At 37.0% G+C, this 21,355-nt stretch overlaps 6 protein-coding genes and 2 non-coding genes across 8 annotated transcripts; 5 read left to right on the top strand and 3 right to left on the bottom strand.

The window, feature by feature from the left end:
- On the bottom strand, positions 1,087-2,207 carry LOC18769467 (ethylene-responsive transcription factor WIN1). Its single transcript, XM_007202429.2, has 2 exons — positions 1,898-2,207; positions 1,087-1,787 (listed from the first exon to the last, which is right to left on the bottom strand). Exons 1-2 carry the CDS (start codon positions 1,975-1,977, stop codon positions 1,136-1,138), a joined length of 732 nt encoding a protein of 243 aa, XP_007202491.1. The 5' UTR covers positions 1,978-2,207; the 3' UTR covers positions 1,087-1,135.
- On the top strand, positions 8,708-11,382 carry LOC18769318 (SPX domain-containing protein 1). Its single transcript, XM_007202338.2, has 3 exons — positions 8,708-9,280; positions 10,005-10,131; positions 10,709-11,382. Exons 1-3 carry the CDS (start codon positions 8,984-8,986, stop codon positions 11,158-11,160), a joined length of 876 nt encoding a protein of 291 aa, XP_007202400.1. The 5' UTR covers positions 8,708-8,983; the 3' UTR covers positions 11,161-11,382.
- Positions 12,086-13,761, top strand: LOC18769477 (peroxidase 25). The gene is made up of 4 exons (XM_007202177.2): positions 12,086-12,394; positions 12,507-12,686; positions 12,786-12,948; positions 13,046-13,761. The coding sequence occupies exons 1-4, from the start codon at positions 12,101-12,103 to the stop codon at positions 13,465-13,467; spliced, it is 1,059 nt and encodes a 352-aa protein (XP_007202239.2). The 5' UTR covers positions 12,086-12,100; the 3' UTR covers positions 13,468-13,761.
- Positions 13,847-13,928, bottom strand: TRNAS-GCU. The gene has a single exon. It is a non-coding gene; the product is annotated as a tRNA-Ser (tRNA).
- On the top strand, positions 14,292-16,968 carry LOC18770749 (heme oxygenase 1, chloroplastic). The gene is made up of 4 exons (XM_007202348.2): positions 14,292-15,204; positions 15,915-16,138; positions 16,430-16,537; positions 16,654-16,968. The coding sequence occupies exons 1-4, from the start codon at positions 14,775-14,777 to the stop codon at positions 16,744-16,746; spliced, it is 855 nt and encodes a 284-aa protein (XP_007202410.1). The 5' UTR covers positions 14,292-14,774; the 3' UTR covers positions 16,747-16,968.
- LOC18769786 (embryo-specific protein ATS3A) lies at positions 17,468-18,208 on the top strand. Its single transcript, XM_007203655.2, has 2 exons — positions 17,468-17,735; positions 17,811-18,208. The coding sequence occupies exons 1-2, from the start codon at positions 17,520-17,522 to the stop codon at positions 18,066-18,068; spliced, it is 474 nt and encodes a 157-aa protein (XP_007203717.2). The 5' UTR covers positions 17,468-17,519; the 3' UTR covers positions 18,069-18,208.
- Positions 18,546-18,618, top strand: TRNAR-CCU. Its single transcript has one exon. It is a non-coding gene; the product is annotated as a tRNA-Arg (tRNA).
- On the bottom strand, positions 18,840-21,227 carry LOC18769623. Its single transcript, XM_007202687.2, has 5 exons — positions 21,058-21,227; positions 20,878-20,975; positions 20,325-20,388; positions 19,441-19,537; positions 18,840-19,160 (listed from the first exon to the last, which is right to left on the bottom strand). The coding sequence occupies exons 1-5, from the start codon at positions 21,113-21,115 to the stop codon at positions 19,082-19,084; spliced, it is 396 nt and encodes a 131-aa protein (XP_007202749.1). The 5' UTR covers positions 21,116-21,227; the 3' UTR covers positions 18,840-19,081.

Here is a 21,355-nt window from a genome sequence, read left to right as displayed (position 1 = left end):
AATTGCGACATGTAGATTGACCAATAACGAATGATGTTTATAGAGAGAAGCTGAGGAAGGCTTTTGGAACATATGCTTAAGAGTTACCACGACCCCATCACTTTTATCACTCTCAGATCACACACACACACACACACAGAGGAGGTTTTTATTTTAGCAACCTCCTCGACGTTAACCAAAAAGAAGTAGAAAGTGACGTCCATGCAAAATTGTTTTTTTGTTTGTTTTATTTTAAGAATAGCAACAGAGTTAATTACCACGAATTAGGGGATGGCACAATACAATTTAGGAAGATCAATATCCCCAAAAGAAACCCTTATATACATACCAAATTACGTACAACAATTTTCACAAGATGATTCGTCATGGTACGTAGAAGAAGAAGTACAAATCAACAAATTTGACTAGCTCAATCGTGTGTGGGAATGATACATTTGCACCCTTTCAATAAAATAATTATATAAAAAAACCAAAAGAAATCCGATGATCTCTCATTTTCCCTGTTAGGAACAGAATTATTTCCCCGACCAAAAACAAAGGAATACAATTATTTCCAAACACAAGACGAATTAATATTAGTATATATATAGTGAGTTTCTACTTAGGGATTCGTCAAATAAGCTTATTTGAGGAACACCCTTGTAGGGTCCATTATGTATTGTATTTTACTAATTCAAACTGTTTATTTTGTAAATATTTATTCAAAAATCATTTCTGCAAAAAATCACTTGAATTCGATATCATTTGACCACTCAATTGAATTATTGAAATTTTAGTACTTTCTTAAAGTACCGTGTTTATTGATTTTGTATGATACAATTGGATGTCGAAGCGGTTTCCGATTTGTATAATTTTTTTTAATAATAATGTATGATTATAGACTTAAAAAATAGATGGTTTGTATACACACTATACTTTCTTAATTTTAACTAAGGATAGTAGTCACTCCTCTTTTATCTGCACTTTAAACTGATTATTTTGCTAATTTCTTTGCACTGAAATTGAAGAAGAAGTGTTAAAATCACTAGCCTTAACCAAACAAACATATGTATATATAAATACTATATGACAATATATATATATATATATATATAATATATATAGCTAGTAATTAAAAAAATTAAGACTAGTAGAACTACAAATAAAAGCTTTCCTCCCCTGGTTGAATGCCAAATGAAGAATTACTAGGACTTGGACAATTTCTGTTAAGCAGCTCCTCTATCATCTGCAGTGCAATTTTCTCTTCTTCATCCATCTCGGATATGAGTTCCGGCGCCCTCGCTGATGACGTTGACGCTGATGACTCAGAAGTCGACATTATCAACGGTGATGATGATGAAATACTTTGGCCATGATCATCAGCAGCGTTAGTGTTATTACTGTTCTTCTTCTTGCCAAGCTGAACAGTCATGACCCAGTTGGAATTATCAGAGCGTTGACCTGCTCGCTTTTGCCAGACTCCAATGTGAGAGCTTTCATTGTCGAGCCTCAAGCAGGTCATGGATGGAGATGGAAGGTTGCTGCATTTCCTGAGCTTGGCATGTAAGATTTCTGATAAACCCTTCGGCTCGGATAGCGAATGGTCCAAGTCGCTCGAACTACCTCTGGGGTCTGATCCGACGGCCATGGCGGCGGCAGCAGCAGTAGCAGTATTAGTATTAGTTTGAGTGGTAGAAATTGGGAAATTGGTTTTGGCATTTCGTCCACTCATCAAAACAGCTGCTTCATCGTAGGCTCGGGCTGCCTCCTCAGCTGTCTCAAATGTGCCTAACCACACCCTTCTCTTCCTGCCCTCATCATCACAGGTACACATATATATATATATATATATATATAAAGTGAGGAAGTTATATAAGAATGAAAGAAAATAAATATAATGTGAGCATATGTAGCTTACAGTAAGGGGTGGCGAATTTCTGAGACCCAAGATCCCCAGTGACGCTGCCTGACACCTCTGAACTTCTTTGATTGCACCATTTTGTTTGTTTATTTGAGAGAGAGAAAGAGGGAGTGAGAGAGAGAAAGACTGATCTATTGATAGAGAGACGATAGGGTACAGGATGGACAGGGATATATAGAGAAAGTAAAGAATGGAAGAAGGGGATGGAGAGGTCGCAGAAAAGTTAACAGAAGGAAAGGCGTACATAGATATGTAGAAAAGGTACACTGTCGGCCAACTAAAAGCTTGCTATACGTACTGCGTTTGCTCCTTGTAATTAATTTTCGTCAACTACAATATATACAGTAACAGAACAGTACCCTGTCATCAATACATATAATTTGTAACTTGCCTCCCTTCAGTTTTGAGCTTGACTTGTCCACCAGCTGCTCCCTCTCTCTGTCTCTCTCTCTGTCTCTCTCAAATATTAAAGATGTTACAGACTTATTAGTAATAAGTTATTACTAGGGAATTTGGACAAATAATTGCCTATATATATATATATATCATTGAATGTAAATGGTAATTATGATTTTTACATATATAAGCTATAGGCTATAGCAAACTAGTCGTACAAATTATACAATAGGGCCGGTGTACATATCTTCATATTCATAGTTAATATCTTATTTATCTCCAGCTAGCTAGCTAGTTAACGTATTAATTGTCTTTTTCATGATCATTGAATTTACAAAAATTAACTGGTAGATTCGATTTGACACATTTCATTTCATTGTATGAAATTAACTTCTTCAACCTCTCGTTCCTCATGAACCCGAATACATAATATATATATATATATATATATTTACACTTACGTTGACTGGAAAATTATTTGGAAGGACTTCACATGGGACTATAAAGACATCGATAGATAAGTGTACTGTGATGAACTTGCAACAAGTTAAACAACGGATGCCTTGAAATGATGGGAAAGTGATTTTAGAGGCCGACTTATTAACTCCTCTCTCTCTCTCTCTCTCTCTCTCTCTCTCTCTCTCTCTCTCTCTCTCTCTCTCTCTCTCTCTCTCTCTCTCGGCTCTATATATATGGTCAATCTCATGTATCAGCATCATATATATTGTAATTTGTACCCTCTCTCTCTCTCTCTCTCTCTAGGCTCCATATATATGGTCAATCTCATGTATCAGCGTCATTTAAATTGTAATTTGTACCCTCTCTCTCTCTCTCTCTCTCTCTCTCTCTCTCTCTCTCTCTCTGCGACACACACACATATAATATGTATATATATATATAAATTCAGGGCCGGTCTTGAGATTTTGAGGGTTTTGTGTGAGATTTTAATTGGAGTCCTCACATAGTCTAATATGAAATACTAAAAAAAATAAAAAATTCATGACTTAATGTCATAAAATAATTTTTTATATAACTAAAATTCATCATCAATTAGCATGTAATAACAATCATAAAATTTTTAATGTTTTCATTTGATAAATTTAAATGTTAGTATGTTCGGTAAAATAAAAATAAAAAGAATTCAAGAGAAAGAAAAAAACATGAATTTTTTTTGTTGTTGTTTTGTTTTAAGTGGAAGAAAGTTTTTTTTTAAAAAAAAATTTAAGGAGAAAGTGTATGTGTGTGATATATACTATTGTTAGTTTAGTTGGATCTTTCCCCTTGTATTTTTCACTGAATATATTCACATCACTAAGACTCAAATCTAGGCCTTGTACTAAAGGATATGCGCTAGAAACCAACTCCACGAGATACACTTTTGTGTTAATGTTTTGCTTGTTGGAGTATATATATAGTTATATTAATATATATTATATAAAGTTAAAAAAATCGGAGCCTTGAAAAATCAAGGTCCTGTGCCAGGGCCGCCCTTGTATGCATCATATTTTAATATTTTTGTGGGTTGGGGTTTGTTATTTTCAGCTTCTTCCTCGAAATTGACATTTTACCTAATTGAGAACAGGTTTCGTGAGAGGGAGTACAGACCACTACTCTGCAGGTTCTAACTGTAGGTACTGGTGTGTCAGTTATATATATTTTCCTTTTTTCATGAATTAATTGTTGGTGTTTGGTTAATCCTATGAATTATCAAGGTAGTCGAATATGTAATCACAGTCAATCTCTTAAAGAAGTAGATGCCCGGATGATCAATTCTGTGGTCGAGTCACAATGTGAGTTTCAAAATAATTTCAGGGACCAGACTTGAGTGGATTTGGCCTGCAAGCAAGCAAGCAAGCAAGTGCCAAGCATGCCCTAGTTAAGTTACCAGGGTAAGGTACGTAGAAGTGGGCATGAGCGCAGAGTTTAAAGAGCTATAAATAGAATGGTCCACATGAGCCGTGCGATTACGAAAGTGAGGTGATGTATGATTAAAATATGCATATGGGGTGGAGATTCCGATTCCAAATATGTCGCTTTACCCTTATTCAATAGCCGATTGAAATTCCTCAACCATTGGGTTAGGTTTCATATTTAAGATTTTCAAGGGATACGTGGCACAAACACACAGCATATCTCATCAGTGGGACTCAAAACAAAGCTTATGTATTATATACATATATGTACGTATATTATCTTATCCATATATATATATATATTATCTGAATATTCGCATGTTATTATTATCGTGTGAAACTGTAATAAATAGAGAATAGGTGATGCTTAATAACCCTTGAAAAAACAAACATATATATCTTCACACTTTAGTCCTTGGTTTTAATTACTTGTTTATTGGCTTAACAGATATCATCGGATTCATGAATGGCATATTGGTGATTAGAAATTAGAATTCTAGTACACTCGTGGTGCGCGCTCCTCCATGTAATATATAATATATAATATACTTTTTAATCAGAGAAATTAAATAAGATGTATTAGGTACATAGGTTAGATATATAATTAAATATGTGCTTCCTGAACCCATGCAATGAAGGGGACATAATCATGAGATGAGACTTACGAAGAGGAGGATCGATGGTGAAATAGAGGGACTTGTAATTTGAATTCAGAGAGAGATAGCATATCCCATGTGCACTGTGTTCTCTCTCCATGGATACTTTCATATGATTTGACCTTTTTTCTGTCTTTGATCTCCATGTAAATTGTAATTTAACTGTTGTAATAATATTAATTACAGCGGATGTGTCACATACAATTTCACGCAAGTGTTGTATGTTGGACATGATCTAGTGGGTTGACTATGGCGACTAAGTATGTCTCTATTCATTTTCTAAAACGTATGATTTTTTCTTTTCGTTGTTAAATTTCTGAAAGGTTTGATTAGATCCATGCGAAATTGAGTACATCTAAATTAATTTGGGTGTTACATTTTCTAATCGAGTGTGTAATCAATAATTGTTAACTTAACAATTGACTCACTAACAACCTTTAATTTCTTTTTTTAAATAGACAGTAAACAAATATATAATTTGAGAAACGCCATTTAAAACAGTCTACAATTTTTATCCTAAGATATATGCACTTGCTGACTAGATGCCGAGGCCGGAGGACCACCACCACCGCCTTATCTCAAAAACTTGGTGTATTCTCAAGTCTTCCCCCCGCCTCCTCTGCGTTATTTAGTGCGTATAGCTGAATTCTTGCAAAATCAAGAAAAGCACCACGCAATGGCAAACAATGCTATATATAAACATTTCATTTGGTCGTTATTTGGTCTCTTCAAAAACTATTAACCTCTAGATATTTGCTAGCTAATCATATACACATGCATGAGGGAAATGAATTTGCAGGAAAAGTTAGGCCATCCACTTATTTGAAAATATGTAACATTGTGTTTTTGAATGTTATGTAGGTCCGATTTAAAGAATATCCAAGGCTCCAAATCTCATCATAATCATATTCTAGGCCTTTGGTAGGTGGCCTGAGTAGTTATTGTCAAGTTAACAGGTTATACTGGGTCTTCATTTAAGTGTTTCATGGGGGAAATTTTTCCGCGTGATCAATTGCATGCTGTTATATTCCATTCCTATCATAATATGTGTATTTATTTATTAATGTAGTCCATCATATATTACCCATGAATTAATAGTACCATATAACTCTGCAACCATTGCATTTGCATGAAAAAGTTTCCGTTTAGTGGGGTCTATATTTGTAGGAGAAAAATTTAGTTGTAACGGAAATAATACTATTCTGTTATTCTCGACTAATAATACTATATCACATAAAAATATTATTATATGTGTCATAACGTTATTGATCGGGAATAATAAAATGGTGCTGCATTTCAAGACAGTTACCAAAAACCCCAACAATATTGTCCATGTGATTGAGTCGGTAAAGGCCTGCAGAATCATACCCTGAGAGCCCAACTGGCTAATAGCTTAGATCGGTTGGTCAATCATTAATGTACGGGCTTTGACCCTAAACAGGTAGTAGCAGGCCCATATTTGAACCCAGGACTGACCTTTGTTTTGTCAAATGAAGCAACAAAGCAGCATATGTTACCCACCATGTGTTGGAGTTGGACGGGAAGCTAGCAACTATCGTAACATTATTCCACGTGGCCGGCGTTGATAAACTACTTTATAGCGTAACATAGAGCTCCTCTTGGAGTCCTTTTAATTAGTTAATAATTTAGTACGATGTTGTTAATATCTTCAATTACGAATATCCTGAGAAATATTCTCGATGGATGCCGCAGTTGATGTGAGATTTCTGTGAATGATATCATAAAATATAATTAGGAGTTTGGAGTTAGGAGTTGGGCAACACCAAATAACCAAACCAAGATCCAATCCAAGCATGTGTTTGGTGTGGACTTTGAGCTCAATCAAATATAGGATTCATACATTATTGTTTGGGGTGGGTTGGAAAGACCGCTGGCTTTCAAGTGCGGGTGATATCTGATATGGGAGAGAGCATAAAGGAACCCAAATGAGAATATGCCCAAAGGTTATATCTTTCTTCCTTCGGGCTTTTAACGCCCTACGGTTTTTTATTTTTTTAAATCTATAGTTATATATGAAAATATTATTATCCGCCTCAACACATCACATCAAAACTGTTATCTCTTTTTCTTTCTCAAAATCTTTTCCACATCAGATTGTTTAGCATGTTATGTTGTGAAGTTGCTATCTGACTGTTATTTTGTCGCATAAAGTGCTAAATTATTTAACAATTGAACTTTCCGCTATACATGTGTTGTTTTCATAATCACTAGTGTGATAATCTATGATACTATAAACAATTAGTACTTTTGTAGTAGTGGTATTAGATATTTGTGTAAATTTAAGTATGGTTTTGTCTTTTGCTGTTGGACGCGATTGTTGTGGTGATAATTATCTTAATAGATATTAAGACTCGATTGAGTATGTTTTTATAGATTTTATTAGTAAGATTTCAGGTGAGTTTTTAAGCTATGAATGTAACCCATGAATTGTCCAAAAACTTCGATGCTAGATCGAAGAAGAGGAAATGAAGAAATGATACGAGAAGCAACAAGAGGAGAGGAGGATGAAACAATACATTAGACACCAAAAAGAGAGGGGAAAGCTCATAAAAAGAAACAAACAAGAAATCTCCGTGAATCCGAAATTTCCAACCTCCAAGACTTGGACTTGAAGCCCAAAATTCAAGAGTGGAAGGAAGCGAAGAATATCCCAGAGATAGATCCGAATATTGTCCGTGAAGCCGAAAATTCCAAGATAAAATAGTTTCAAAATTTAATGAACGAACTTGGACATCTTCTTTGTGTTGTCGTGTATGACACGCTGGCATAGTACGAGAGAGCCACGTGTATTTTCTATTAATCTTTGGGTCCGTTCCCCTCCTCGGAGAGATAAGGGATGCTTCCGAATCAGAATTATACCATGCGTTGCCGTTGCGTCATATAATTAGCACTTTGGCTCGGCTTACCGGGCTTGCCCTTTCTCTTTCGCTTCTTTTTCTTTTCCTTCTTTAAGGAACAAATTTAAAAATGTATATCTTCTTATAAATAAATAATATAATTACCCCATCTCTTTGACGACGTGGCAAATTATCCTTCAAACCAAGCTATGTCACCTCTCCAACTTGGGCTTTTTCATCAATGATTGAAGCTCACTTGAGATAATCAGCTTTTGTTAGAATATGGTCCTTCATCATAATTTATTTTCAGTAATTAGACTTGATAAACACAATTAATGATTCATGACAAATAAGGTACCATGATTCTTAGTCTATTTGGGAGAGTTACGGTTATGACTTGTGATTATTTAGTGAATAATTTTATCTTAATATCCAATTCATTTATTAAATTTTATTCATGTGACATATTGATCTATAATTAAATATAAAATTAAAATTTTTTATTAAAAAAAAAGAGTAAAGTATTACTACGCATGCTTAATGAAAGATTTAATTAGTAAATTTATTAGTTAAAAATTTAATGAATCAAACATTAATAATTATAAAAATGATAATAATGAGGTCTCTACATTATGCGTCACTTCATCAATATTCGAATCTAATAATTCCGTGTTTAGTTGATAATTATAATGTAAATATTTATCAAAAAGTATAGAATTTGCCGTGACTGTGGGGTATCCTACATCCCTTCCCTTAACTTTTTGTTATCCCAAGAAAAAAAGCAACTAAAAGGGAAAAGCAAAACCAAATTGTATCCATTTTTCCCCCACAAAACGACTCAGCTCAGTTGCTCCGTCACTCCAACCCGGCTACACTCCTCGAGCCACTCCAGATTAATATTGCTCCAAGTGTCGCTTAATTAAAAGCCAAATAAATTTAAAAAAATCCTCTATCTGTCGCTCACACAGTCACACACATAATTACATGCGGGCGCGCGCACACAAAACGTGCACTTGAACTGAGAAAGGGAATAAAACCCGTAATATACTCTTCGAAAACAAAAGGATATTCCAACATTAACCCTTCGAATATTCTCTCCCTACCGTTATATCCCCCTTCCCCCCCTCCCCTCTGCCTTTACCCTCACCCGCCCAACCCCCACCCACTCCCACTCCCACTCCCTCGTATTTTCTCCCATTTTCCCGAGAAAATCTCTAAACTTTACCTTTCTATCCGAACAAACAAGATTTCGAATTCGAGATGAAGTTCGGTAAGAGCCTGAGCAGCCAGATCGAGGAAACCTTGCCGGAATGGCGGGACAAGTTCTTGTCCTACAAGGAGCTCAAGAAGTGCCTGAAGCTCATCGAGCCCAAAGGCGGTGACAGGCCCACGAAGCGTCCAAGGATTGATGCCTCCGCTGATTGTGCGGACGCTCACGGAGATAAGGAGGGCATGTCCACGGCGGAGATCAATTTCATTCAGTTGTTGGAGGACGAGCTCGAGAAATTTAACTCCTTCTTTGTCGAAAAGGAGGAAGAATATATTATTACCTTGAAGGTATTCTTTTTCTGATCTCATGTTCTAGTTTTTCTTTTTTCTTTCTTCTATAGTTGTTTGGTTCCTGATAAATTTTTTAATTTAGATTATACAAGTTTCATAAAGCATCTACCTTTTATGGTCTAGTCTAGAATTCAAAATAACATAGAAGAAGCCTCTGCTTCACAAGCTTTTCTTTCGCATTCATCTGTTTCCTTTCTCTGGAACCAAACAGAGTCTTTAGGCCATCTAATTAATTATCCTTTATTTTCTAGTTTTATCTTTAAATTTGGATATTTAATTGCTAGATTTATCTCTGAATCCCGAGTTTATCTTGCGACTCGTATTTTCTAAATTTGACGCAAACCTAAACGGGGAATCTTCTATTCCACGTTTCTCTTTTCGTTTCTCTTTTGGACGGACCGTTAGTCATTTTGGCTTTGCCGTTGCTTTTGTGAACCACACTTATAGTGAACCACACTTGTAGTCATGTGTGCGGGAGGCTGGCTGCCACCTGTCACTTTGAACTGGTTCGCACCTCGCTTTGTATGGCTGCTGTTGCTTTTGCTGTGGTATTTTCCGTTAGTTAACAAACACACCGTTTGGTACAGTAAATAAACTCAGTGCCAACTTGCGCCTTGTGTTACTAATAATAATGCATCGCTGCAATTGCAAATATTTTTTTCTTGAATATATATTATACAATGGCAGGAAATGAATAGTATTATATGTGTATGGAATGCAGGAGATACAAGACAGGGTGGCAAAAGCAAAGCATTCCAATGAAGAGATTACTAAGATTCGCAAGGAGATAGTGGACTTCCATGGAGAGATGGTTTTGCTGGAGAATTATAGTGCCCTCAACTATACAGGTATTCATCTTTTTCTTTTACTTCTTTCTTTGGAATATAGCAAACTTGAAGACTGAAAAGTATGCTAGCCTGTCATTATGGGTTTCCATATGTTTATATTTATTTTGACATTCCGTGTGCATGAAGGCATTTAGGATAAACCCTCATAAGCCATTTCCAATGCGAAAGGGTTCAATCAAGACCCGGCAAAACTATTTGTTGTTAAAGGTTATCGATACGTTTTGCATTAAGGCTTTGAGATTTCAATGCACATGTTTAGACGTAAAGATTTGTGCGCGCTTGGGTATTAATACCTACACATTAGCTCCTTTATCTGTGGTGGTATCAATATGTAGTTAAGAGTATGGTGACAATCTTGTTCAGCCTTTATGAAGAGCTTTGCATGAACTTGGTCTCCCACCTGCACATCATCAAGGACTTATCCTGTTTTTTTTCATTATGGTCATAGGAACTTTACATTCTTTGGTCTTTTAAACTACAAATTGTGTGAGTTTGACAAATTTAAGTGAACGATCTAAACTGTGTTGTGCAGAAATATTTCATGGTTTAAAGAGCTCAATTTAATTTCTTTTAACAGGACTGGTAAAGATACTCAAGAAGTACGATAAAAGAACTGGTGCTCTTATGCGCTTGCCCTTCATTCAGAAGGTCTTGCAACAGCCTTTCTTCACCACCGACTTGCTCTACAAGCTCGTGAAGGAGTGTGAGATTACGCTTGACCAGCTCTTTGCCATTGCTGAACAGCCCATTCCAAATGAAGGATCTGATGGGGATGAAGGGTGTGATCCTTCAACTTCTGCCACTACCACTACCGAGAATGATGGCATTCCCAGAGTAAACAAGGGACTAGCAGAGATCGAGTACATTGAAAGCTTGTACATGAAAAGTACTATATCGGCGTTGCGGGCTTTGAAGGAAATTAGGAGTGGAAGCTCTACTGTTAGTGTCTTTTCGTTGCCGCCACTGCAAATAAGTGAATTAGAGGATGAATGGAAAAAAGTCCCTGTTCTGGAACAAGTTGCCAAGTAGCCAGATAGGTTGTTGGTACTGAAATGGTGACTAGTATGTGGCCCCTTTTGTTTTGTTTTTGCTGTTTATTCAAATACTTTACATGCATCTGCTATGCATGCTTTTATATACTAACACAGGTAAAATGCAAAATTGTAGCTGGAATGAGTTCATTAGAATTAAGTTCTGTATAATAAAATCTTTGGCCTAATAGAAGTAATAATGTTCTCCATATTTTGCAAATGTAGTTTTTCGGACAATATCTTGTTTTTACTCTTAACAAGAAATTTGGAAAGATACCGCTAAATCGCTGCCAAAAAAAGCAACTTAGGGGTTTGTTCGTTCTCACACAGCTAGAACAGAGGCATTTGGTACTTTTCAGTATCTTCCTGTTGCGGGTTTATGGATGCCATTACAGAGCATTTCCATAAAAGATGAACTTTCAACTCTTCAAAGCTCAAGAGATTCATTCTCATGTGATCAGGGGTTTGCGCAAACTATAAAATATATATCTACTGTTAGGAATGGAAGCCTGTTGCATTGCAGGTTTTTGTACTTGAATTATGAACACTACCAACTTACTTAAGCACTAAGTTGGGCAGTTAAAGTGCTGCATTAATTGAGAAAATAAAACTTTAATTTGCATGCACACGATCAAGCTTTTGGATGCAAAAATAGGAAATAAAAGCAAATGGGAACCCCCAATACGAGAATATTTTAAAGGAAAAAAGAAGAAATGGACTTAAACAAACAACATCATCAACAGAGGGATAAAACGCGTGGAAGAATAAAGCTGCAGAATCAAAAATGAGAGCGAGAGAGAGAGAGAGAGAGGGCGCCTACCACATTTTATTACAGTTCACATTCAAAGACAATATCCATGTACTGTGAAATCCACCATCTTCTCTAAAGCTCATATATGACCCACACGTTCCACTAATAAAAGGGTTACAAGCCAAAAATGCAATGGAAAGAAAGTGGCTCAAGCAAATCCATTTATAAACAAAGTAGTGGTCATGTTTTGGTGAAGAGTGAAGAAGCAATTACAACAGATATGAAAGCCACAGGGTCGTTTTTTCTTGTCATTCTGGTAATGATTTTGCCTGTACAAGGTCAACTGAAAACTTTGTTTTACTCTTCTTCATGCCCAAAAGCAGAGGCCACAATCAGGTCCACGGTTGAATCATACTTCAACAAAGATCCTACCATTGCAGCTGGCCTGCTTAGGCTCCATTTCCATGACTGCTTTGTTCAGGTTTTTGTTTTCTTCTTTTGCTGAGTGACCGAGTCTTTGTTCATATTTTGTTAGTTTGGGCCATTTGGCATGTTACATGTTCATGCTTCTTGCTTGTGTTCATGTTCCACAGGGTTGTGATGGGTCGGTTTTGATTAAGGGCTCGTCGGCGGAGAGAAATGCATTGCCAAATCTTGGGTTGAGAGGATTTGAAGTAATTGATGATGCAAAAGCACAACTAGAGGCCTTGTGTCCTGGAGTTGTCTCATGTGCTGATATACTTGCACTGGCTGCTCGTGATGCTGTTGACTTGGTAAAAACATACCTCTCTGTTTAGCATACACACTAAATAATATATTCAATTAAATTTAATTGGTTTCTAATGATGTATTTCTTGCTGTATTAATTTCAGAGTGACGGTCCAAGTTGGTCAGTGCCCACTGGAAGAAGAGATGGCAGGGTCTCTTTGTCATCTCAAGCCTCAAACTTACCATCTCCTCTTGATTCTGTTGCTGCCCAAAGGCAAAAGTTTGCAGCCAAAGGCCTTGACGATCATGATCTTGTAACTCTAGTTGGTAAGCTCTCTTTTTCAGCACAAGGGCCATAATCATTTATATGTATAATTACAAAAAGCTCCAAACTAAGCTACAAATTTATGGAAATTGGATGCAGGGGCACATACTATTGGCCAAACAGACTGCACATTTGTCAGATACCGTCTTTACAATTTCACAGCAACTGGGAATTCTGACCCGACCATAAACCAAGCCTTCCTAGCACAACTCCAAGCTCTTTGCCCCAAAGATGGAGATGGTTCTAAGCGGGTGGCGTTAGATATAGGCAGCCAGACTAATTTTGATGTGAGCTTCTTCAAGAATGTGAGGGATGGCAATGCCGTTCTGGAGTCAGACCAGAGGCTTTGGGGTGATGCTTCAACTCGCAACATAATGCAAAACTATGCTGGCAACATAAGGGGGTTGCTTGGATTTAGATTTGACTTTGAATTCCCAAAAGCTATGATCAAAATGAGTGGCATTGAGGTGAAAACTGGTGCACAAGGAGAGATTAGAAAAGTGTGCTCAAAATTTAACTAGTGGACTTATAACTCAATGGTTAAGAGCAGTTATTCATGCACTCGAGGTCATGTGTTTGAATTCCTCTCTTAGTATTGCTTGTATTAAAAAAATGTATCAAAAAAAAGGGCGATGTGTAATAAAATAAGAAAAGTGTATGTGTGATATATGTGACACCTTTGGATTGCCAAAAAAGGTAAAGATATAGTGGAACATAAAATTAAAAAATTGTGTGTGTGAAATATGTGACACCTGTGGATTGTATCTTAATCAAGAGAATTTGGTCACGGCCCTGTTCTTTCGCCATGGGTCTTTATTGGTCCATTTATCCATTAAACGAGGCGACTGAGCCCACCCGGACTTCTTAAAGAAGAAAAAAGCTAATTAAACCAAAAAGTATCGTCGCCTGAGAGATTCGAACTCTCGCGGGGAAACCCCATGTACTTAGCAGGCACACGCCTTAACCACTCGGCCAAAGCGACTTTGATGTCCACTTGCCTTCTACTTTCAATTATATTCGGTTTTCCTAGCCTCTTTTAACAACACAAGAAATTTCCATAAAATAATTAGTGCTGTAAATCATATGTAAAATAAGGGAACTTGGGTTTTCTTCATAACGCATCATTCTTGTAAATTACAGTTTAACACATGCACAAAAATAAATTATAAAATATAAAAAAGAAAAATTAATGGACACGCCACTGAACCGTCACTAACAGAAATATAGAATTTCTTACCTACAGAAAAATAAGGGAAATATTTTCCATAAAGTAATCCTGTTGTCTTTGGCGCTGAAAAGAACAGAGAAGAGAGTCAAAAGCCACAAACTACTTCAAGTCGCAGCTTGCCCCGTGAAGCAAAAGGTAAAACGACGTCGGATGACCTCCACCGACCCAGCTCAGCATTGGAATTGTCCCGACGAAACTCTCTCTTTTCTCTATCCACTAATCCAGAACTGAGAACCAGAAGAAGTAAATTAACATTAAAACAGAGAAACCAAGAAACAGAGCAAACCTTCTATCCAAGATTCAATTTCGATAGCAACAAAACACAGAGAGACCCATACGCACTCACGCACCAGCCCACACTGCACCAAATTCAATATTTTCAAATTGTTTTTTGCTTAACTTATTGTTTGATTAAAAAATTGTTTTTGTAATATTATCCATCGCTTTGGCTTGAAGAGGACGTGAACCGCCGTTTCAAGCCAAACATATAAACTATTTCTTGTTTCGTAAATCTAAAAGTTCCGTTCACGCTTCGCTATCATACACTTAACTCACTCACTCACTCTTCCTCGTTTTGTTTCAATCTTTGAACTTTCGGAAATGGCTTCTTTAACCCCAATTTCGCAATCCCAGTCCCTTTTTAACAAGACCCGTTGCCCACCCAAGTCTCTCACAAGCCCCAATTTAGGCTCTGATTTCTTGCTTAAAAAATCCTCTGTTTCGATCCCAAGGATGAGTACCAGAGTGCCCATGAAGGCTGCTGGGGTTGTTTCTGCCACCACAGCGGAGAAGGCCAAGAAGAGATACCCGGGTGAGTCAAAGGGGTTTGTGGAGGAGATGAGGTTTGTGGCCATGAAATTACACACCAAGGACCAAGCTAAGGAGGGTGAGAAGGAGGTCAAAGAGCCTCAGGAGAGACCAGTGGCTAAGTGGGAACCAACCGTTGATGGGTATTTGAAGTTCCTTGTGGATAGCAAGTTGGTGTATGATACCCTTGAAGGGATTGTTGAAAAGGCCCCTTTCCCTTCTTGTGAGTGATTTTTTGATCATTTAAATTTTGGTTCTTTGAATGGTTTTTGTCAAGTAACTTTGTGCCTATTCTTGTATTTGTTTGAAGTTTTTTTGGGTGTGCATCCTTTGAGATTTTATTGTTTGGTGTGGATTGACCAACTGTCAATATTGCCTTTCGCTGTTGTTCTTAAAGTTCTGATTTTGAATATCTGTACTTGGTGTTATATGATCTTGCTATACTTTAGCTGTATGTGGTATGATTTTTGGCCTTGTGGGCGTGTGTGATTTTGCATTTTATAGCACCAAGGAATTGCTTTTCTATGTGTGGGTTAGGTGTTATTGGTCATATATGTTTCTTTGTTTGTAGAGTTGTACGATCTCCACTCCACTTCTGCTATCATAATGATGCTACACTAACAAAGAGATCCAGTTCTACCCATGCATATGTATATCTCTCACAAAACTTTTATGTTAGGATACTGCATCAGATTTTCCATGTTTAGCAACATGTTTTATTCTTGTTTAGTCTTGACTATCATGACATTGTGGGACTTGTCTTGGGAGTTTTCAAATATGAAAATTGAAATTAGGTAACTAAGGTTTCATATCAATGGAAGTTTTGCTGATGTCCTGTGTGTTTATCTGAGTGCTTGTAATGCTACATGTATTTATTTACCGTAAATATGACTAAACTAAAATGTACCGTTGCTGTATGGGTTTTGGCTATAGATTCTGAGTTCAGAAATACTGGATTGGAAAGGTCTGCAAAATTGGCAAAGGATTTGGAGTGGTTCAAGGAGCAAGGCCATGTCATACCAGAACCTTCTGCTCCTGGTGTTACCTATGCAGAATATCTTAAGGAACTGTCGGAGAAGGATCCTCAAGCATTTCTGTGCCATTTCTATAATATATACTTTGCTCATTCAGCTGGTGGTCGAATGATTGGGAAAAAGGTATAGAAATAATGCTCGGAGTCCATTCTCATATAAATTTGTCATGGTCTATGTTGCATTGGCTCCAATGCCTGAGCTGGTTGAGAGTCTAAACTTGCGTAGCAGGAACCAAGTTAATCTAATTGGTAATTCTGACTTAGGGGCATGAGTGATATTCCCTATACGGGATTTGTGAATCTTTCCCCTTACCTGCTTAGTTCAAGCAGGGATCTCAAACAACATTTGATTTTCTTTCTAATGCAGCTGAGGTCCAGTTCTTAACTCAAATGTTTTATTTTTCCCCAATTTCAGGTGGCTGAAATGATACTCGACAAGAAGGAATTGGAATTCTATAAATGGGATGGTGAACTTTCCCAGTTGTTGCAGAATGTAAGGGAGAAGTTGAATAAAGTTGCCCAGGTGAGTTAGCTAGCTGCTGTTCTTTTGCAAAAACTTTCTTGTACGCATCTCTTTGCTTGATTGAACGTGTACGTATTTCTTTGCTTGATGTGTTATTTACATCTATGCATCACCAGAGCTGGACGAGGGAGGAGAAGAACCATTGCTTGGAAGAAACCGAGAAATCATTCAAACATTCAGGAGAGATTCTTCGTCTAATATTGTCGTGATGCCACATGATATGATAGTGTGCAGCCACTGCTGTTGTGATCTTGTGTTTCCATTGCCACACGCCTCATCTTAAAAACTGTCCGCGGAGGCGTGAGATTTACAGTTATTGTCCTTGAAAAGGAAAGAAACAATTGTGAAATATGTAAATAAGATTTGGCTTACCCCTTTTAATTTATGGAGTGCTTATTTCCAACTGATCTATTTCTACGCTTTTATTTTAACGAGTGCCCAGTGCTTTCATTATTTTGTGCTATGGTTCTCTTCTGGTTTGTTTACCTTTTTAGGCCCTTGGGAGGATTGGGGCCCAAACCCTAAATGTTGAGAAGACAATGACCCAGGCCTAGCCCCGCCAAACTCTGTATGCTATATATTTAACCGCTGAAAAACTTGCGCGAGTAACAACACTATTCACACGCGAATAACACTACGTGCTATTCCGTTCTTTTAAGAGTCTCTCTAAACTGACCAATAACATCAAAAGAATATATTGAGCGTCAGTGATTCAGTATGGGCAGTAAGTCAGCATACTAGCTTTTGGAAGTGTTGAATGAGTAGTAAAATTACTATTTCATCCCTCAGATTTTTGCTTGTAAAGAACAGTTACAAGGCAAACACTTCCCGGGGCATGAATGGAACAAGAATGTGAGCAAACCAAAGACTGTCATAGAGTCATCATTTTGCATAGACTGCAGGGGACAATATATTGTATAAATATATGCAACCCATTTGGTTAATATCTCATTTCTGGAACCAAAAGAAATTGCAGGAAAATATGGTTAAACTAGTTGTGTTTTCAGTCCTTTTTGCCTTCTTCTTGATGGGTTTTTTGCGTTTGCATGCTGCTTCTTCTACCAGCTTCAAGCCCGAAACTAGTCTGCAGGCCAAGAGGAGCTGCCCTTATACAGTGATCATAAAAACCAGCTGCTCTTCAACCACTTTCACCAGAGACCAAATCAGCCTCGCCTATGGTGATGCTTTTGGCAATGAGGTAATCAGAAGTTGATCATGTGATGAATTAAATCTTAATTGATCATTTTATCGGTTTAATCTGGTTAATGCGCAGGTGTATGCAAAGAGACTTGACAATCCAGCTTCAAGGACGTTTGAGAGGTGCTCCTCCGACAAGTTGGAGATAAACGGGCCATGTACGCGTAACATCTGTTATCTGAACCTTCTGAGGAATGGATCCGACGGTTGGAAACCCGAGTTCGTCAAGATCTACGGTCCACATGCAAACACTGTTTCGTTTAACTTTAACACTTTCCTGCCCAACCGAGTGTGGTTTGGACACAATCTATGCCATGGTGTCTCTGCCCCTTGAAATATTTTGTCATCAAATCAAACATCTATGTATGTCTCTGCCCCTTGATCTGCTTTATAATTTATGACATTGAAGTTTGATGTTTGTTGATAACAAGTAAATATAGTACATCAGTAAGTTTGATGTTTCTATTGAAGATTGAATTTTGAGAGAAACAAAACACAGCAGGACCCGCCGTCTCCAAAATGCATCAAGTCAATGTTCCCATTGGTTTAATTAAATAAAAAAGAAAAAAGAACTTTATGAACATTCAAACAATCGGGACAAGTTGAATGAAGTTGCCCAGGTAACTTAATTGATGTTTCTTTTTAGGCTTTAAAAGCTCCGTTTGTAACCAAAAATCATACTTACCAATTGGTAATTGGTTAATACTGGGTTACTGGCTGTGGGTGTGGCTGACAATTTTCCAAAATAACGTGACCAATCAGACATGCAAGTCTATTTTTGAATATTTTTGTGATAATGAAGGACACAAGAGCGCCTGTAGCTCAGTGGATAGAGCGTCTGTTTCCTAAGCAGAAAGTCGTAGGTTCGACCCCTACCTGGCGCGTTTTCTTTTTAATCTTTTTAATCTTTTTAACCTGTTTTCCGGTTGGAATCAGCCAGCCAACTTTATTCCATTTATTATTATTTCTTCCTCTCAAATTCCAATGACTGGCTAAGAAATTAGAATCCATGAATGATGAGCTTTACTTGTAATTTTATCTAAGGATGACCACAACATGGTTTTATCACCACTATCTAACACTTGGGAATTATTCCACGCAAAACAAAAAAAAAAACTTGGTTCTTCTTCATTGTAATTAGAACAAAATACAGTAACCAACAGATTGGAACCAGATGTGCAGGCAAAATATCTGACCCAATAAAATTTTGGCTTGTTTTTCCAACAGTGCTAAAACCAATATTACAAAAAAGTCTAAACAAAGCAATGAGTTCTCCACTTGTTTACCAAGTACAACATTTCACTATAGCAAGAAACTGAGCAGCATATCTTTGCAAGTTGCAACGTTCTAGGAGTCCTGTGTGCTCATGAAGCCACCCACAAACCCAGCACCATTGCAATCTCCACACAAAATGTCCCTTTTACCCCTGGTAAGCATATTGAAGAAAACATACAATTATTAGTATCAGATGGTAAGCATATATAAGAAGAACTAGCATGAAATCCTCAAAAGGTGAAAGACAGACATAGTTGAAGGATGGGTGTAATGCAAGCGGGACTAATTATAAGCAGGGATTTTCGATGAAGGGAAGGGACAACATGCAGCATTTGAAGTTTGAGATCTCTTTATTAGGAAAATTAGCTCTAATTTCCCTTCATGGAAATTATGAAAATAAAATAGATGTTGATACGAATCAACATGGCTACCTGCAAAGCCAACATAGTCCACCAGCTTTAAACTGTCCATTGAAGTGGTCTACAGAATTAACTCCAGTACCTTTGCATTGAGAACACATTATAGCACCTGGTTGGTGAATTATTAAAAAAAAAATTGTGAGATGAAATTTTCAGATGCTGATGATACTAACAAATGAGGAGATCTTCTAATAAAAAACTTGAAAAATGATGATTTGCAGGGAAAGGCTGGCTATGCATATGCGACATATTAAATTGTCCAGGGGAACATTGACAAATCACAATAACTTGAGTAAAAGTGTGTCCTCAAAATCAATTTCTAAGCAATGACTATGGACAATGCAATCCCTGAATCTCAAGCCCATAAGTTAACCATGGAGGAAAGGAATGAGTTTTTTATTTATTTATTTTATTTTTAATCTCTTATTTTTGCCGATAACAGGAAAGCAGCATGCAAAGATGGGTATTTGAAAATTCGAAAACAGCCAGCCAAACTCAACCTAAGTATAAAATATAAATCATTGACTGAAAGACCCCGGTAATAAAGACGGTATCCAGCAGTGACGCTTCATCATTTAAAGGTTCTTTCCTCCGAAGAGAATAATTTAGGAAAAGGGTGAAAAGACCTATTATTTGTCTTTTGCTGCCATCTTGATGAACCACATTGCAATCAGATATGTCTAGTTTCTGAGTTAATCATCTGATTAACACATAGTTGGCTAGATGTGAAAGAAATAGATGATTATTAAGTCCTATAACTCCTCTAAGATATATAATGCCAGAGAGTCAACAAATATAGGAGGAAATAATATGCCTGAATGCTTTCAGAGATTTCATTCTAAAGCCCCAAGTCAATATTCAGCATAAGTTATAGTATCTACCAGTTATCCACTTACCATTTCCCTCACATGTAGAACAGACTAGGCTATTTGTTTTGGTAGTTTGATTACCATCTGTCGCCTGCAAGACAAAACCAAAGTGAAGTCCAAGAAAAAGAATAACCTTCAATATACTATAAATGTTTCCAAGTAAGCTTTTCCTAATATTACTTGTCTGCGATTTCATATACAAGCTTTTCTACTCATATGCTTACATGTATCAAACTTCAAAAGCCAACAGATTTTTCTGAAATGATCAAACAGGACCATTTATAGCGTTGCAGTCATCAAAGCCATTAGACTTCAAAATGGGCATCTTTTGGCAATCAAACTTCATTATGAACGCGTTTCTCACTCTTATTTCACAAACAAAGTTTACAATTCATTTAACTCATTTCAGTTCTAATATATTTCTTCATAAAGCTACGTTACCCATCTATCTGTCGCCCCCTGAAATGCACTAGGAAAACAACTTAATAAAACGGTCCAAGTAACGTGCTTGAGCGAAGGAAATGAATGCAAGGCAACCCTTTTCAAAATTTCGATAAATGGTTCACCTAATATGTCTCACCTTGACCTCCCAAGACTGAAAGTTTGCAGCTTTTGAGTTCTGAAATACTTCATTCGCTCGAAGAACCTTCCCACCAATTGAATTATCTATCAATACCCCTGTAGATAAATCAAATTGAATTAACAAAAACAAATAGAGAACAATCAACTAAAGTCGTTGAGAGAGAGAGAGAGAGAGTACTTGGTTTGTTTGTGGATTTGAAGGAACAAACAGGTGTGAAAGAAAGAGAGCTTGCCATTCAAAGAGGTTTTCAAAATTTTCTTTCTCTTGCTATAAGAAAGTTATCAACTTTATTGAAAAGCAAAGCTTAGACTGAAGGGTGCGAAGAAGGTATGCAGTCGGTGGTGGTAACCAATACAGGTAAAACAGGATAAGGTCCCCCATATACAAACACACATTTCAATGACCTCAATGCCCTTGGTCAAATGACACTGCTGCTTTGAAAGAAAAGAGGTCCTTACAGTAAATTCACTTTTCA

Source organism: Prunus persica, chromosome G7 (genome assembly GCF_000346465.2).
Source record: "Prunus persica cultivar Lovell chromosome G7, Prunus_persica_NCBIv2, whole genome shotgun sequence".
Classification (NCBI taxonomy): domain Eukaryota; kingdom Viridiplantae; phylum Streptophyta; class Magnoliopsida; order Rosales; family Rosaceae; genus Prunus; species Prunus persica.
The sequence above is the reverse complement of the archived record's forward strand: the minus strand, read 5'-3'. Positions and strand labels throughout refer to the sequence as shown.